The sequence below is a fragment of the Euprymna scolopes genome, chromosome 44 (assembly GCF_053919585.1).
Source record: "Euprymna scolopes isolate OS-2025 chromosome 44, ASM5391958v1, whole genome shotgun sequence".
In the NCBI taxonomy this organism is placed as follows: domain Eukaryota; kingdom Metazoa; phylum Mollusca; class Cephalopoda; order Sepiida; family Sepiolidae; genus Euprymna; species Euprymna scolopes.
Window position 1 is genome coordinate 32,031,333 of NC_136525.1, and position 14,549 is coordinate 32,045,881.

Genomic DNA, 14,549 nt, shown 5'->3' on the forward strand with positions numbered 1-14,549 from the left:
AAGTATTAACTCATAGTTTAAATCCATAGCTACTATTTTGAAAATACTTGAAGATAAGTCTCCCTCTCATCATGTCACATGGACTAAGAAAAAAAATAGCTTAGAAATGGAATTAAATTTGAATAGTTTGAGCTGATAACTAAGAAGATTCAGATAACCCTACTTAAATAATTTTTTTTTAAACATGGCAATACTGTAATAATCTAAAATATAAATAAATCAAATAAGGTCTAGGTTGTTTAATCAGTTACATTAAATTTAGCTTAAATTTACAGTTTTTGAAAAAATTACAAGTGCAAACTTTCTTTTGCCACCACTGTATGTTGATCTGAACACACATATACTATAAATGTGTCGATCTGAACACGTACGCCATAAATATGTCGATCTGAACACGTACACCATAAATATGTCGATCTGAACACGTACGCCATAAATATGTCGATCTGAACACGTACGCCATAAATATGTCGATCTGAACACATACACCATAAATATGTTTAAATGTGACATCTTCAAGCTAAATGTTCTATTTTACATTTCCGAATTTTTGATACGAAGATTTATTATTTGTACTATTGCGATTCTAAGAACTGTTGTCCTTATTTTGAGTGTTATTTTCACGTTTCGATCGATGTAACCTCTTTAACTTCTTCAGATGTATTTTGTTGAACTCTGGAATCTTTCAGTTGAACCCTGGATTCTGCACATAATTTCGAAGGGAATTTAATCGATGGGGAGTAATATGCTCTCATTTCATCAGTCATGACTGTGTAGAAGTCTGAAGTAATTTGCAATTGTATTTTGAGTGCCTTCGGGAGATTGATGGTTCAATCCTCAGTGCAGGCAATACTGAAGAAGGCTGAAAGTTACATCAATAAAAACGTTATGAAAATAAGACTCAAGATGAGAACAGAATAATCCAAATAATACGAATGTTCTGTTTTATTAAATGTAAATTCTTTTTGTTTTACTTTCATCATTACCTCAGGTTCACCTGGAGAAGTGATGGACAACCACACGCAAACCCTTGTGACTGACAGTGCACCTGCTATTTCTACCCAGACCCATATGACCTGCCTTGTGAATTCTTCAGCTACTGAAAACGGTTCTGCCTTCAGCACTCAACAGAGCGCTGAAACTCAAACCACCCGTTCTGTCTTACAACATGCAACAATGACGACAACAAAAAATGTAAACGGTCTGTATCGAATGCCCAACACTTACAATCCGTCGGACGATGCACAACCTGTACCTTTATCTGTTGCACATAATTCAAACAACTCCAATGATGGCAACAGTTCTTGTAAGAAAAGCTCGGATGATACTAGGCTTCTTCTCAAAGACAATATGACGTCTACAATGCAAACAGAACCTGACATATCCTTAATTTACTCATCTTTAACAAATGAGCCGGTCTCAACTAATTTAACCAACCATCTAACATCTAGTGCATTCCCTTCATTTGCAGACGATCTCACCGATGACATAGAGGATAGAAATTGTACGAGTTTATTAAATGCTGGTTGTCATACGAGTAATAATTTTGAATGTGAAAATACGACAATGGAACGTCCAATTTCCAATCCAAGCCAGTTGCCTGTTCGAGATCATGATTTGGTCAAAGTGAAAGAGGTCATTTGTGAAACCAATGCTGAGTCACCATTCGGAAACTTTATAAGTCCAAATCTTAATACTGAATGTTCTTTGCCAGGTTTCTCCAATGGAAATTCTTTAAATCAGTTCCAAAGTTTGGAAATCCAGAAACCAGAAGAAGACAAAAGAAAGCATTCTGAGAGTAATTGTGCCACCAACAACAATTTGTTATGTTCACTTGTTGATAAGGACCCGATTTTATGTAGCAACACAGCTTTCACAGATATTGGTGATTCGAACGATGTTCTGATGGGACCATTTGACAATAATCGTAATTTTACATCTACTAGCGCTGCACATCTAGAGATCACAGATTCCTCATTATTAAACTTCCAAAAAGGAATTTGTACGACAGATGATAACGATGATTCAGAGAGTTTCCTACTTGAACCGTCGAAAACGAAGAGTGAAACAAATAATCTCAACGCACCTTTTTTCCACTCGTTGCTTGATAAGCATCCCAACACTCATTCTAAGTCGAACCAAGTAAATGCGAGTTCTTCCATGGATACCGAATCTAGTTTTGCAAGTGATCAGTTATGTCTAAATGACACTCGTACTGGTTCCGACTCTTGCACAACAAAATTGTATTCTCATGAAAAGAATATTGGTACGAACCCTTGTCATAGCTCTTGTCTTGGGATGACCTCTGCATCCAATCTCTACAATGTGTCAAGCAATGTGCTGACGAACAGTCCTGAAAGAAGAAGCATCTCTACACGGATGGATGAGCTAATGGATGAAAGTCAACTATCATTATCACATGACAGCTGTACTTCTTTAATAACAAATTCGTTTGCTCCGCTCATGGCTGATATTGAGGTTCAAACACTTGCTTTAGATACTGACTTTGAAGCACTCTTGAACAATTCTGAACATTCACGTTCCTCGTCGTCAGCAATCGACATGTACACGCAGACAGTTGAAGACATGTTGGACTTGTTCGGAAACAACACAGAGACGCAGACAACAGTTGAAGATACTTTCTTCCAAGGGCTTGAGTTTACAGACATTGAGACACAGACTACATCTGGGGAGCTAGACTGCTTAGAGACCTGCAGTCTCATCACGTCAGGTACCCAGACGACGCTGTCTAATCAGAACTTGAATAAAGATGTGGAATTCTCAGATATGGAAACACAAACCGGTTTCAACGTGTGTGATCTGGACACGTTTCTTACTGATTCTCACACTCAGACAACCTTTGATGAACTTGTAGATTTTCTTAGCGGATTAAATTCATAAGTTTAGGAGAAGAAAACTCCATAAAAAACTCATTATTTATGCTTTTGGGATCATCTACAGCTTTTTTATTATGAAGCAAATAAAGGAAAAATTCTAATGACACGGTACAACTTTTTTATAAGTATGTTGATATTGTGTGTGCTAGATGGTAGTTGACCTTTCAAGTGGGTCCATCCATTTCAATTATAACTTTTTAGAGCCTCTAGACTAATATTGACTAATACTGTCAGATTGAGCCATCTTTAAACCCTTACGCATTTATCTCAAATTTTTCTTTTAATTCTTTTTCACCCCCAAACAAAGCATATTGTCACTTGGACGTAATTGGGATCATGTCTATAAGGACATTATGTAGGGAGTTGAGTAGCAAGATACCTGTTCACATTACATTTACATTAAAACGTTAATACAGCCAATGAAGCAGGACACTGGGAAGGAATTCCAAAGTTTAGCATTTCAAGGAAAGAAACTATTAGAGTAGGTTTTCAAGCATTTAGTGACCTCTATAATGAAAGGGTGGGATTTTGCTGCTTATCAGGAGTATTTATGTTGAGGGGGCACAAGTGCTATGCATTTGTCAGAGCACATCCCTTTAAATTGTTTGTATAATGGGTGGGCACAGGGATGCAACATTGCAGCGATGGGAAGGGGTTGGAGCTTAGTTGATAATACAGGATCGGGTTAGGTTCGTAACTCTTAAAAGACTAGTTTCGATTTACATGATTTTTGGAATACAATATTTTTTTTCTGCCATGGGAACATATATAGATTTCTTTATTTTTTTTTTTTTTTTAATGTACAGGAAATGTACAAGCCTCACCAAATTTTTTCATTCCATGTCAATTTTCAGATGAAGGCTAAGTGGAAATAACAAACATCATCGGTTATAAAGATAAAAAAAAACCCAAAAAAACTATGCGACATGTTTTTTTAATTTTAAAGATAAAGATTTAGATTTTTCTGATTACTTTTCTCATCTTTAGTTTTATTTTTACAAAGTTTTGGCTGATGTAACATCTAACCTTCTTAAGGTGTATTTTGGAATGTTCGGTATGGCTGACCACATATGAAGAGAAAGGTGAAACCATCTATCCTTATGGGATGAAGTAAAAGTTATAGACAAAAAGAATCGGTACATACGCTGGGTGATGATCAATTACTAAGCAGATCTAAGATAGTGTTTAACACAATTGGCAAGTATTAATTACTAGCAGATGTACCCAGCATTGCCTGGTATTAAATTCCTTTAAAAAAAAAAAAAATGAAGTAAAAAAAAAACTGAAAAAAAGCTGAGACATGTGCATGCAAGTATTATGATTTTTCTAAACAGTTTACTTCCTTTAAGTAAAAAAAAAAAATACTCAAAAAAATACTAAAGACAGTGAGTCAAGTATGATAACCATTAGACCAGCTTGCCACAATCTTTAAAAAGTGTTTCCAAACCTACGTATTCTTAACATAAGGTAGCTTTCATGTGAACAATTCGTGCATGCACAATCATTAAACAGTTGACAATTAGATAAAAATCCGATGACCCATTATTTACCAATTTTTTTCAATTTTGATTCCTTAGCAGCCTTTTTTCCAGATGAAAACTGATTAAAAAGCTTTCGACGTGTCTGAATACCCTATATACCAAATTTCAAGTCTGTAGATCAAAAATCTGTTAAGTATATAGGTTGAGAGGTGTCCTCACAAACACACATTCACGCTTTTATAAATATATTAATATAACTTTTATAGATATATCGATATAATTTTTATAGATATATCAGTATAATTTTTAATCGATATAATTTTTATAGATATATCGATATAATTTTTATAGATATAACTTTTATAGAGTTATCTTTCATAGATATATATAACTTTCATAGATATATCTATAGCATTTATAGATATGTCGATATAAATTTTATAGATATTTCGATATGATTTTTATAGATATATAGATATATCTTTCAAAGATATATAGATATATCTTTCAAAGATATATAGATATATCTTTCAAAGATATATAGATATATCTTTCAAAGATATATAGATGTATCTTTCAAAGATATATAGATGAATCTTTCATAGATATATAGATGTATCTTTCAAAGATATATAGATGTATCTTTCAAAGATATATAGATGTATCCTTCAAAGATATATAGATGTATCTTTCAAAGATATATAGATATATCTTTCATAGATATATAGATGTATCTTTCAAAGATATATAGATGTATCTTTCAAAGATATATAGATGTATCTTTCAAAGATATATAGATGTATCTTTCAAAGATATATAGATGAATCTTTCAAAGATATATAGATGTATCTTTCAAAGATATATAGATGTACCTTTCAAAGATATATAGATGTATCTTTCAAAGATATATAGATGTATATTTCAAAGATATATAGATGTATCTTTCAAAGATATATAGATGAATCTTTCAAAGATATATAGATGAATCTTTCAAAGATATATAGATGTATCTTTCAAAGATATATAGATGTATCTTTCAAAGATATATAGATGTATCTTTCATAGATATATAGATGAATCTTTCAAAGATATATAGATGTATCTTTCAAAGATATATAGATGTATCTTTCAAAGATATATAGATGTATCTTTCAAAGATATATAGATGAATCTTTCATAGATATATAGATGTATCTTTCAAAGATATATAGATGAATCTTTCAAAGATATATAGATGAATCTTTCATAGATATATAGATGTATCTTTCAAAGATATATAGATGTATCTTTCATAGATATATAGATGTATCTTTCATAGATATATAGATGAATCTTTCAAAGATATATAGATGTATCTTTCAAAGATATATAGATGTATCTTTCAAAGATATATAGATGTATCTTTCATAGATATATAGATGTATCTTTCAAAGATATATAGATGAATCTTTCATAGATATATAGATGTATCTTTCATAGATATATAGATGTATCTTTCATAGATATATAGATGAATCTTTCAAAGATATATAGATGAATCTTTCAAAGATATATAGATGTATCATTCAAAGATATATAGATGTATCTTTCAAAGATATATAGATGTATCTTTCATAGATATATAGATGTATCTTTCATAGATATATAGATGTATCTTTCAAAGATATATAGATGTATCTTTCAAAGATATATAGATGTATCTTTCAAAGATATATAGATGTATCTTTCATAGATATATAGATGTATCTTTCAAAGATATATAGATGTATCTTTCATAGATATATAGATGTATCTTTCAAAGATATATAGATGTATCTTTCAAAGATATATAGATGTATCTTTCAAAGATATATAGATGTATCTTTCAAAGATATATAGATGTATCTTTCAAAGATATATAGATGTATCTTTCATAGATATATAGATGTATCTTTCAAAGATATATAGATGTATCTTTCATAGATATATAGATGTATCTTTCATAGATATATAGATGTATCTTTCATCGATATATAGATGTATCTTTCATCGATATATAGATGTATCTTTCATCGATATATAGATGTATCTTTCAAAGATATATAGATGTATCTTTCAAAGATATATAGATGTATCTTTCATAGATATATAGATGTATCTTTCAAAGATATATAGATGTATCTTTCAAAGATATATAGATGTATCTTTCAAAGATATATAGATGTATCTTTCATAGATATATAGATGTATCTTTCAAAGATATATAGATGTATCTTTCATAGATATATAGATGTATCTTTCATAGATATATAGATGTATCTTTCATCGATATATAGATGTATCTTTCATCGATATATAGATGTATCTTTCATCGATATATAGATGTATCTTTCAAAGATATATAGATGTATCTTTCATAGATATATAGATGTATCTTTCAAAGATATATAGATGTATCTTTCAAAGATATATAGATGTATCTTTCATAGATATATAGATGTATCTTTCATAGATATATAGATGTATCTTTCAAAGATATATAGATGTATCTTTCAAAGATATATAGATGTATCTTTCAAAGATATATAGATGTATCTTTCAAAGATATATAGATGTATCTTTCAAAGATATATAGATGTATCTTTCATAGATATATAGATGTATCTTTCATAGATATATAGATGTATCTTTCATAGATATATAGATGTATCTTTCAAAGATATATAGATGTATCTTTCAAAGATATATAGATGTATCTTTCAAAGATATATAGATGTATCTTTCATAGATATATAGATGTATCTTTCATAGATATATAGATGTATCTTTCATAGATATATAGATGTATCTTTCATAGATATATAGATGTATCTTTCATTGATATATAGATATCTGTCATAGATATATAGATGTATCTTTCATAGATATATAGATGTATCTTTCAAAGATATATACATGTATCTTTCATAGATATATAGATGTATCTTTCATAGATATATAGATGTATCTTTCATAGATATATAGATGTATCTTTCATAGATATATAGATGTATCTTTCATTGATATATAGATATCTGTCATAGATATATGTATCTTTCATAGATATATAGATGTATCTTTCAAAGATATATAGATGTATCTTTCATAGATATATAGATGTATCTTTCATAGATATATAGATGTATCTTTCAAAGATATATAGATGTATCTTTCAAAGATATATAGATGTATCTTTCATAGATATATAGATGTATCTTTCATAGATATATAGATGTATCTTTCAAAGATATATAGATGTATCTTTCAAAGATATATAGATGTATCTTTCAAAGATATATAGATGTATCTTTCATAGATATATAGATGTATCTTTCATAGATATATAGATGTATCTTTCATAGATATATAGATGTATCTTTCATAGATATATAGATGTATCTTTCATAGATATATAGATGTATCTTTCATAGATATATAGATGTATCTTTCAAAGATATATAGATGTATCTTTCATAGATATATAGATGTATCTTTCATAGATATATAGATGTATCTTTCATAGATATATAGATGTATCTTTCAAAGATATATAGATGTATCTTTCAAAGATATATAGATGTATCTTTCATAGATATATAGATGTATCTGTCATAGATATATAGATGTATCTGTCATAGATATATAGATGTATCTGTCATAGATATATAGATGTATCTGTCATAGATATATAGATGTATCTTTGAAAGATATATAGATGTATCTTTGAAAGATATATAGATGTATCTTTGAAAGATATATAGATGTATCTTTGAAAGATATATAGATGTATCTTTGAAAGATATATAGATGTATCTTTCATAGATATATAGATGTATCTATCATAGATATATAGATGTATCTATCATAGATATATAAACTTTTATAATTATACAGATGTATCTTTCAAAGATATATAAACTTTTATAATTATACAGATATAGCTTTCATAGTTATATTGAGCCTCCCAAAATTCATATTAAAATTATCCCTAAGAACATGCAACGTAACAGGTAGAATTTAGTTGCAAATTACACTCTTCTGGAGGCTGAAGGTTCAATCATTGGTGCATGTGATGCTCAAAATACAATTTTGAATTACTGAGGGCTTCTACAGAATAATAGCATGCTGCCCCGTAGATAAAAAAAAAAAAAGATTCTGTCCGAAATTCTCTGCACATTCCTGAATTTTACAAGATACAACTGAAGAACGTTAAATAACACTTTTAGTGTGAAAAATCCAAATAATATGAACATGACGCGTTTCTGCATATTTCTTGTATTAATGTAAGTTTTATTGATTTTTTTGTTTTTATTTCTTACTTTAATTCAAATTAAATATGCAATTGCATGAAATAAAACAGAATTTAAAAAATCTTGTTTTTAAAAATGATTTAATTATGAAAGCAAATTAATTACAATGCATTTCGGTTTCTTCATAAATAAGTAAACAAATTTAATATTTGAAAAAAAGAGAATCTATTTGTTACACTTCGAAATTTAACGAAAACTTAGAAGCATTTAAACTGTCAAACGAATTGCCATTTACGGCTTTGAAATTGCATATTAAAAAAAAAAATGTTAGGGAAACTATTTGCATCTAACCCCTGTTTAACATGCTAGAATGTGTTGGACAACTTTTAGAAATTGTTGTCGAAATTAACCAATTTCTGGTCAGATCTTTTCTTCATCCGTCTTTCTCTTGAATTCACTTTAACTCTTTCTCTGCTTTTCGTTGGCCTTCCATTATTAAGCTTAGCAAACAAACTTTGCTTGACTCCCATTTATTTGCTGAATATTATTTTTCAGTCGTGTTTCTATCACTTTCTTCCTTTCATATAAGATTCCTTTTAATGAGATTTGGCAAAAAAGCTTTTAGGATCATCTTTAAGAAATTAAAAATATTGAATGAACAGACAAAATACCTTTGAAACCATATTTAAGATAAGAAACGTGATTTCAATGTATTCAATGTATGAGGTGCCTTCAATAAGTTTCCAAATTTTTTGGACTTGTGGGCCGGTGCCAAGTCCTGCTGCCACACTCAGTCTGCCAATGACCGGCTGATTGCGCCATGGGATTGCCACACTCTTCAGCACATCCATGGTACACTTTGGTGTTGGCTTTCAAGTTGACTTCAAAGATGTGAGGTGGCATGATGTGGTCCTCACTTAAAATCACACCAAACACCATAACCAGAAACTTTATTGAGCTGTGCCCTCAAGTGTTGTATCATCCAGATTTGCATTTTGAGGGTGCTGGCAATGGCCCTGTTGTCATAACTTAGATTGGAAGTGAGTATGAGTTGTAAAGCAGTGCATTTCTGATCTCGTTCATGCTTGGGATTTGTACTGGCCAACAAGTAGATGGGCTGCAAAAAAAAAAGAAGAAAACTAGTTTTCATCAAACGGAAATGGAATCATGTTGTCTTTTCTATGGGGACAATTTTATTGTTCCACCCTGTGTATAATAGATATATGTTGCTAATACATAAAGATTCTTTAGTCTGACAAGATGTGTCCAAAGAAGGTTTACATCGGCCGAAACGTTGAGAATAAAAACCAATATGAGAACAGTAGTCCAAATAATAAAAATTTGGCAACTTTTATGTGGTTTCCTTCTATGAAAAAATGACGGAAGCTAATGCTTCTATGAGTAGCTTAATGAAAAAATGATGGAAGCTAATGCTTCTATAAGTAGCTAATGAAAAAATGATGGAAGCTAATGCCAATAAAATATGATTCGGTTAACTGAAGAAGGCATATATTTTACTGAAACATTATATAAATTAAAATCCATTTCATATAAACATATTCTTTTCACATGCATTATCTCATATAATAACAGGTACTTAAACCAGTATCGCATTTAGCGCTACACCTCATGAACTGACAACTAAGTTCAACAGGCATGACAAGTAATTTGTTGAACGCATAATTAGTTGTGTTCATATCAGATCCTATCATTTGCGTAGGCAACAAAATCCATTTCTTACGTCAACCTGTGCCTGCTACTACATTTTTATTTCATACTAGCAGTTCTGCCCAGCTTTGCTCGGACCCTATGTACTGTTCCTAACTTTATATGCATATGTATGTATTAAAAAGTGTGCATATGTGCGGTAATGCCTTTCTATATAATAGGCTTCCTTAACTACCATAGAGAAAAATTGGTAGAGACCGCAGACGTCAATTTTTTTTAAAACTTTAACCCCAATTTTGACCCCCTTAATATTTATTGTTTTGGGCTCAAATTAAATTAAAATGTTTGACTCATGTCCAAGTAACCTACATCTAAAATTTCAAGTGTTTAGACCCAAAATTGGCCGTCTTAACTTTGGTCAAAATCAGACTTCCTTCTTTAATCAGATTTCGCGATTATTGATTTTCGATACTTATCAGATGGATTCTGATGCAAAACCTTTGAAAGAACACTCCTAGATATATCACATATCTTTGTGTGAAATTTCAAAGAAATCAGTCCAGCCATTTCCAAGTCGATAGGAAACGCTCTCTCTCTCACACCCACACCCACACATACACACACATACCCACACACACACACATACACACGCACACATACACACACATACACACACACTCACACCCACACATACACACACATGCACACACACATACACACACACACATACACACATACCCACACACATACACACACTCACACCCACACATACACACACCCACACATACACACACACACATACACACACATACAAATTACCTTTTATACAACAGTAAAGAAGAGAAAATATTGAAAATGATTGAAAAAAAAAAACGCACCCTCTGATGAAACTAGTCCAACTGACACCCAGAGAATTAATAATTAAAATTTTAGATATTAATTATCAAGAATATACCAACCTTGTGGGTGTTTGTTTTGTAGTTTTTTACTTTTAGCTGAACACACAGACAACTGTCCTTTATTTATTAGTGTTCGACATAATAACTATATCACTTGATTCCAACATAATAAATGTAAGTTTAAAAATTTATGCAGCTGCAAAATAGAGACTTCCAAAGATTCACTTAAGTTTTTCTGCAACATAAAACTTGGTGTTTATTAAAAACTCACTTCACTAATCTTCCGTGTACTCGGTGGCATTTTTAGTGCATCATTTCAATGGCTCTTGTGTTCATTCAACGATGCTACAAGGCTTTGTTAAGTAAACTTTATTTTTGAGAACATCTCAAGAGAAAATCAGAATAAATCAAATCTGGTGAACAAGATGAGCACGCCTGATAACTTATATATTTTCTGTGGAGATGTAATAGCCGCACCTAAGAATGCTGTCAAGCCAGGAGATTTTTGTTTCCCTCGACACCAAAGTCAACAGAATCTCGGCCATTTCTAAAATGATCTCTTTTCCTTGTTGACTGCAATATGTTGCTAGTGTTGTGTAGTTCTAGGGGGTCCACCCTCCCAGGCTTTGCCTTCTCTCTTTGAGAAGGGGAAAAGAGGTTAGTTTATTGCTAATCACATGCGACACCTTTACCAGGGAATGCCAACAAGGCTGCCCAGTCAATTTTTGCTCTCCCTCAAGAGCACTGGCTCTTCAATCCCAATTTTTGACCCTTTTATCACATCTTCTTGCTGTGGGAGGGAGATAAATACCAAGAATGCTGTCTATCTATCTCAGCCCTAAACATGGACTTGATTAATGGATTTATCTTGGAGTGATCTGCAGCAAATCAGTGCCAACTGCTTTTAACTGGTTCTTTCTGAAGTAGAGACGCCCAACCCCATCGCAACTTAACACATTTACAGACTAAAAACCCACAAATGTTTTTATCAGTTTTGACGTCATTTTGTGATAAGAAAAAAAAAATATGAATGATAAAAACAAACCACCTCGTCATAACTGGATGGACATCTGAATATAGGACGCTAAAAAATGTCTGATATTATAAATTATTTAACCTCTTATGTGAGTTCAAGGTTGCTCATTGTAAGGTTCTTGTACACCCTAAGCACGTGAAAGAACTTTGGAAATTTTAAAATTAATCTCTCCTTTATTGATAGTTATGTTAAAATGACAGGAAAATGAAATTATGCAGCGCTAGTGTTCACATTCAATATTTATCTAGATATATTACTAAAATAAAAATATTCCTATAAAATCATAGAATTATTCCAGTAACTTAATTTTTCATACAAAAATTATTATTTCTGATGACCTAAAAACGAAAAAACACATTCACTGTAGACTTTTTATGATAGAATGAAGGATTTCTTTCTAAATTCATTTCAATTTGTTGAATAAGTCTGAGGTGGTAGTCTTACTTGTTATTTGCTTTCTAGTCTCACTTGAAATGGTGGTCCTGGATATGACCTTAAACTATATCCGATGGCGAGGCCCCAGCTTGCGGGCTTTGGGGAGTGTGAAGCCACCCTTTAATTGCCATTGCTCCCAGGTCCACTCTGACCCAGAGTGGTAGTACCTGTTAGGGTCCCAATTATGGGTTAAATAGAAACCGACTTGAAAAAAAACAAATATATTCTATTAAAAATGTTTCTTCAAAATCACTGGATTCGGCATTAAATAACCTGAAAAGGGTTGATATGCCGTAAAACTGTGTAAAACGTAAAACTGTGTAAAAACAAAAAAAGACAAAAACAATGAACCAATCACTTGAAATGGTTTCATGTGTGAACATATATTTTACTCACTAACTCTTGCATGATGAGATGAAAGTACAAATGTTTATTTGTATACAAATAAACATATTGATCTCTATTATAAAGTGGTAAGTATTAAATATAACTCAATGAACGTTTGTTTTCATAAAGTTCTTTCTATATACTTTGATAACACAAGGAAGGACGATCAAGGTTGGATTTTTTGATCTTATAAATCCATGTTTATTCATTATCTGATCTTTCCATGGTCAGGTCCGTACCAAATGATATATACGTGGTGAGATGACAACAACTATGGATGGCAGTAATTACTGAGAATGCAGTTAGGAGATTCGGAGTTCCTATCCCGTCGCTGTTACCACCTAACGAAGGCCAGAGGAATAGTTGGCCAAAACCTTGTGAAACAATAACTAAGAAAAATGAGGATAATAGTCCGCAATAAATAAATGAATAAATAATATTCATCTCAATAATGAATTACAATTAAATAAAGAAAGTATCTCTTGGGTAGTCAAACTCTGGCCAGAGTTCTTGGTGCTCCTCCTTTTTCTTTTGGCTAAACATCTGTCACTGCAACATCTGCCACTTATATGCACCATCAAAACATGTGCAATGTTACATGAGAAACAACCAGATCCTCGCTGGAATGGTGCAGAAAATACTGTAATATTTGTGAAGCTTATTGCTTCACAAATATTACAAAAAATATTGTAGAAGAGGGAGATAAATTAATGGCAAGAAATTTTCGAACAAATTTTATCAACTTAATTTCATGTCTTCACTAGACAAATAATAGAAAGGATTTGCCAGCAAATGTTATAATGGCATTCTATGTCAGTGTGAATTGGACGCGGTACACTTCACATCCACTTCTGTTAACATCTTAAGTCTAGTTTATTAGAAGTGGGAAAATATATATAAGTGTTTCAGCAAAATACCTCCCACACAAACTATTTTCATTGCACGCAGGAACATTAGCTTACACGAAAAGAAAATAGTACATCAAACTGTAATTGTTATAGGATCAATGGCTATTGCCAGCAGGAAGCCAATGGTAAGTGGCTGTTATGGTAATGCAAAATGATTGCCAATGGTTTTTGAATAAGGTAGAAAGTGTTTGAAATTGGGGAGGCTTGTTGTCATCCAGAATCCAGGGAACGCTATTGTCAGAGAGTAGTCATTTATAATGACTTGCATGAAAACTTTTAGTGAGTTACCAATAAAAAGGATATAATCTATATATCTATAAAAACAGAGATGTGTGTGCCACAGACGATTTCTGATTGGTTAATCCAATAATCACATCTCCTAAAAAAACTATTGTTCCTATGCTCTTAACTTTACCATAAAATATTATGGCTTTATTTATTGTCCATCTTGGAAGGGTTTAATTTTTTCCTAACTTGTTATTTACAAATTACAAAAATACGAAACTTACACAATCTAACAATCCAACCTCCGACATCACGTCCGCCATTCTGGTGCTAGCCGCACACACG

The 14,549-nt window shown here is 31.5% G+C and overlaps 1 protein-coding gene across 2 annotated transcripts in view; it reads left to right on the forward strand.

Annotated features, from left to right (window-relative positions):
* The window catches only part of LOC145268763 (uncharacterized), a 33,543-nt gene extending 30,535 nt beyond the window's left edge, over positions 1 to 3,008 (forward strand). For both annotated transcript variants that reach the window (XM_080124357.1, XM_080124358.1), the window contains one exon: positions 992 to 3,008. In XM_080124357.1, the coding sequence (XP_079980483.1) occupies positions 992 to 2,901 (1,910 nt within the window). In that variant the 3' untranslated portion in view covers positions 2,902 to 3,008. The remainder of the gene's footprint in view (positions 1 to 991) is intronic.
* The last annotated feature ends 11,541 nt before the right edge of the window (positions 3,009 to 14,549 follow it).